At 49.3% G+C, this 4671-nt stretch overlaps 3 protein-coding genes across 3 annotated transcripts; all 3 read right to left on the reverse strand.

The window, feature by feature from the left end:
* Positions 1–108: 108 nt before the first annotated feature.
* GNI_122310 (putative transporter ATP-binding cassette domain protein) lies at positions 109–2125 on the reverse strand (the record flags this gene model as incomplete). Its single annotated transcript, XM_011133575.1, has 1 exon — positions 109–2125. A coding segment is annotated over one exon (2017 nt), but the record flags the coding sequence as incomplete, so codon positions are not given.
* A 603-nt stretch (positions 2126–2728) lies between these two features.
* GNI_122320 (putative flagellar associated protein) lies at positions 2729–3403 on the reverse strand (the record flags this gene model as incomplete). Its single annotated transcript, XM_011133576.1, has 1 exon — positions 2729–3403. One exon carries the CDS (start codon positions 3401–3403, stop codon positions 2729–2731), a length of 675 nt encoding a protein of 224 aa, XP_011131878.1.
* Positions 3404–3926: 523 nt separating this feature from the next.
* On the reverse strand, positions 3927–4211 carry GNI_122330 (hypothetical protein; the record flags this gene model as incomplete). The annotated part of the gene is made up of 1 exon (XM_011133577.1): positions 3927–4211. One exon carries the CDS (start codon positions 4209–4211, stop codon positions 3927–3929), a length of 285 nt encoding a protein of 94 aa, XP_011131879.1.
* Between the last annotated feature and the right edge of the window lie 460 nt (positions 4212–4671).

Consider the following 4671-nt stretch of genomic DNA (forward strand, 5'->3'; position numbering starts at 1 on the left):
ATGCCGTGCCAGCCAGAATACCAAACACCACCAACCATATCGCAAACTTACTTGCGTCGTCACGAATCTCCGACGGGTCCGTTTTATAAAACGTGCCCATAAACTCACCAAACAATATCACGTACACGGGCATAGCGCAACCGTCACACACCGCGCCCACCGCAGCACCTAGCGTAAGCATTGGGTGTTCTTTCAGCAGCTTCATTTGACGGGAAAGCGGCACAACCTTCATAGGCTCTTCCGCCGCTGCCGCAGTCGTCTTCTTCGTACCGATTCCAAAACAGCCACCTCCACCTGCTCCATCCTGCTCATCCTTGCTGCCCAAACGGCTTAATCTAGAGCCATTCTTGGACCCGAATTTTGAACCAAGTCGTGAGCCGAATCGGGTCTTGGAATGTGACCGACTGTTTCGAGAGCTATACTTTCGAACCATGTTAGCGATCGAAGAAGATCTTGCTGGCAGATCCTCAATGGTTTCCGCTATCTCTGCAGCCTCCTCTACGTTCTTCAGTGTCTGAGCTTGCACTAGCTGACGGTAAATGCCATTGTCAATGCTCATCAATTCATCGTGCGTGCCCAGTTCAGCAATGACCGAGCCTTGAGCTTGGCCCTTTTTCTCAAAGACTGCTATCATGTCTGCCCGGCGTATAGTAGTCAGCCTATGAGCGATAATGATAGTGGTACGTTTCTTCATTTCAACCAGCTTGTCAAGAGCGTCTTGAACTATTTTTTCGCTCTCATTGTCCAAAGCTGAGGTTGCCTCATCCAATATTAAAATTGAAGGGTCGCGTAAAATGGCCCTGGCGATAGCAATTCTCTGCTTCTGACCACCCGAGAGTTGTCCGCCTCCTTCTCCTACAAACGTGTGATATTTTTTGGGAAACTCTGTTATGAAATTATGCGCGTTTGCCTGTTTCGCAGCTTGATAACATTCTTCATCAGAGGCCGTGGTTCGTCCTGCGCGAATATTTTCTAGAATGCTGGTAGCGAATAAGCGTGGCTCTTGAGAAACGAGTGCTACATATTTTCTGAATGACTGAAGATTCCTCTCCCGTAGTTCAATACCATCTACCAAAAGTTGTCCTTCAGTAATATCGTAGTAGCGTTCCAATAACTGAACAATGGTGCTTTTGCCACAGCCGGATTCTCCTACGAGGGCAATGGATTTTCCTGCGGGAATTTTTAGGTTTAGATTTTCATAGACAGAAGTATCAGGTCTATTGGGATAATGGAACTTAACATTTCTCAATTCGATATCGCCTGTAACTTGTTCGAAGTCTGGAAGATTTATATCATTAGGAACGATTTTTGATTGTCTTTCAATGACTTTTCTTAAAGAGTTAACACACCCCATTGCTTCGGTAAGATTACCTAGACAAGGGGCGCATTGTCCTATGGAGAACATTGATGTTATGACAATAAAGAAAACGGACAACACCGTTCCACCAGTCATACATTTGTTATTTTGTAGGTCGAAGCATTCTATACCATATTTAGTAATATCATCAGCAATCAACTTGGCACCATACCAGAATCCTAATGCTTCACTCCAGTAAAAGACGCCAAAAATAGCACCAAAAGTACCACCAATAGCGATACAGCTAAACAGCACTTGTTTCCGAACACTATCAAGTGATCGTGAAAACAAATCAATTGTTCTAGATTCCAGTCCAAACGATACTACAGTACGAAGGGCCAATAATGTCTCTTCTAATATACTAGCACTCTCTTCATATGATTCACGTTGAAGCTTATCATTCCTACTAAAGAACCAAAAGAACCCCATCGTAGCTAAACCCATTAAAGGTAAACAACTAGAGACAACAAGTGAGATCTTCCAATTACGAATTAATGCGATTATATAACCTCCGAAAAACATTGCCAAGAAGAACCACATCTGAGCCAACTTTGCTCCATATCCTTTCCTAATAGCCACCATAGACTCAGATATTCGAGCCGCCAACTTCCCACTATCCTGACCATCAAACCATTCCATATCTTGACGCATAATACTCGCCATATAACTATGTCCAATCCTCTTCAATTGATTCTCAGCTGCCATACACAATAACGCCGTAGATATCAAACAACATCCAAATGTTGCAACACCAAAATATAATTGCATCCTTGTATACCATATAATCGGATGGGCCGCCGTCGGTGAATTCATAGCATCCATAAGGTCACCAAACAAACTCAGAAAAACAGGCTAAACAATAGTATAGATCATCGTCATATAGTATACATCAACGATCTGACACTTGGGGGGGGGGGGGGGGGGGAAAGACAGTGGCCGGGGAAAGACAGTGGCCGAGGAGAGACAGTGAGGGGACTACCATAAGACATCCTCCCGTTATAGCGACCAGAATACCAACCACAATGTAGCACAGGTCTGCTCCTGACGCGTAACTAAATGACCCAGGGAGCCATGCCATGATAGTTCTGAAATTTGCTTCCCAAAAAAAGCGCAATGGAGTCTCAACCCTAGTGACGCCAGGACGAAAAAATATTGCTGTTTGACCCCCTTGGTCCTGACCCCATTGGTCCTGACCCCACTGGTCCTGACCCCCTAGGTCCTGACCCCATTGGTCCTGACCCCATTGGCCCAGGTGCGAATACTCGCTTCTCCGAGACCCTCGCCATTGACGGATGCTGACTGGAAGCTTTCTTCCTTGGGGGCGTTACTCGGGGGCGTTACTCGTCTCTTTCCAGCAGCAGAAAGGACGTCCTAAAGGACCTCTATGTGCTCCTTCCAGTAGGCGACTGACTGGGCGTATTTTTCTCGGTCAAGGGATACGCCGCTGCCGCCTTCTTCAATCAAAGTGTTTCTGAGCATGGTGATGGGTTGCATGGGCGTCTCGTGGTTCTCGTTTTGGTACTTGAGCGAAATCACGAGCCAATCACAGTCCGGCAGTTGGGCCGGATCCATGTGCATAGCTTCATATTCTTTGATCATCTGCACCCGGCTGTAGAGAATGCAGTCGATGAACTTGGCCCGACAGCACTGACCTAATACATCCTCAGCCTTCACGTACCGAACGAGCACAGGCAACTCCGAAGTGCGACGCGCAACGTAGTCCGTATACACCGGCAATAATTTGTCGCCACTGCCAGGACCGCCGTCCGGGTGCACACGCGTGCGCGCCGCCGTGTACTCGATGGGCACGGAGGACGGTAGCAAGGAGTAGGGACAGGGCACGAACAAATGCTTGCAAAACGGCGCGTAGCCGTCCACCAGTTCGCCACACTGTTCCCTGACGTACTTCAAAAACTCTGCAGGACTGGCCGGTACCCGCCGTCCGTCACCGTCCAGCACAAGCCGGTCGTCACTTGACGGAGCTACGAAATATCGCTCCACGCACTCCGGATCGACCTCCAGCCGCAGGTTGTCCTCCTTGGTCATTTTTTTATCTCGCAACTGGAAGGAGTCGCAACCGCCGGAAGGAGTCGCCGAGACCAGCCAGAACCATCATCGGGCTACTCGCTGTGAGCCAGAGACTAGTCGGAACCGGGACTAGTCGGAACCGGGAGAGGAGGGGAGTGGCGAGGAGGGGAGTGGCGAGGAGGGGAGTGGCGAGGAGGGGAGTGGCGGGGAGGGGGGTGACTAAATAATGATTTGAAGCTTGACCAACCCCGCACACAAAACTACTTTGGTCTCTTGATCTAGCAGCCTGGTTTTGCCGTCTGCCAGGCGCTCCCCAGTCCCGAGCGTGACGCCGTTGGAGCTCAAAGACGTCATCTGCCAGCCGGTGGTCTTCTCCTCCTGGGTTGAGGAGCGAGGCGCCGGGTGGACGAGGAGATGACTTCGACTAAGTTTCTTCAACCCGCAGAAGCCGACCCGGGTTAGATCTGCCACCGTCCAGGCTTGCTCATCAAAGGAGGGAAAGCCTAAACGGAATGCTGTATGTTAAGGGGCGTGCTGTATGTTAAGGGGCATGCGTACCTGCAGGTCGTAGTATGGTAATGATCCATCTGTGGGATTTATGTATAGCCTTGGCATGACATCCAACAAACGGGATATCATCTGCTTCCACATTATCTCTTCCAAGAAGAAACCCCAATGTCTGTATCGTCAATGCGAATGGTCGCCCTTCTGCATCGCCCTTGATAGCCAAAAATCCGCTACCCTTTTGGCTGTAACTGTACTCAAAGTTCTCGTCCTCCTGCGGGGATACAATTGCACTATTCGCTACGGCAATCTCCACAACCATATAACCTCTATCTTTTACGAATGCAAACCACCCCCGGCACTTTATGTTTTCCGGCCGCCAAACAGAACCTTCCATTGCTCTCACTGGACGGAAACAACAAGAGAATGAACAAGCTATTACCAACCTCGTAATTATACACTTGATGCTTATGCGTTTGCGCGCGCGCGCGCGTGTTTGCGTCCGTCGGGGTAAATAGTACGTGAGCAATACCGTTGTAGGTTTTTCTGGACGACTTGAGTTTCAACGACATATACACAAGTCATCCTTCATGCAAGGTGAACAAAGAGACAATTAGACTTGATGTGAATGGGTTCATTTTGAATGCCAAGGTGGACGAGCGCTTGCCGGCCCGGAGTCTAGCCTGCAACGGCGCCACGAGAGGCTGCGCACGGGTTCCACTTGAGATGGAAGTCCGGGTGAAGCCGTGGAGTCCACCCCCTGGGGGTCTGGATGCTGTTTC

Source organism: Gregarina niphandrodes (genome assembly GCF_000223845.1).
Source record: "Gregarina niphandrodes unplaced genomic scaffold scaffold00029, whole genome shotgun sequence".
Taxonomy (NCBI): Eukaryota; Apicomplexa; class Conoidasida; order Eugregarinorida; family Gregarinidae; genus Gregarina; species Gregarina niphandrodes.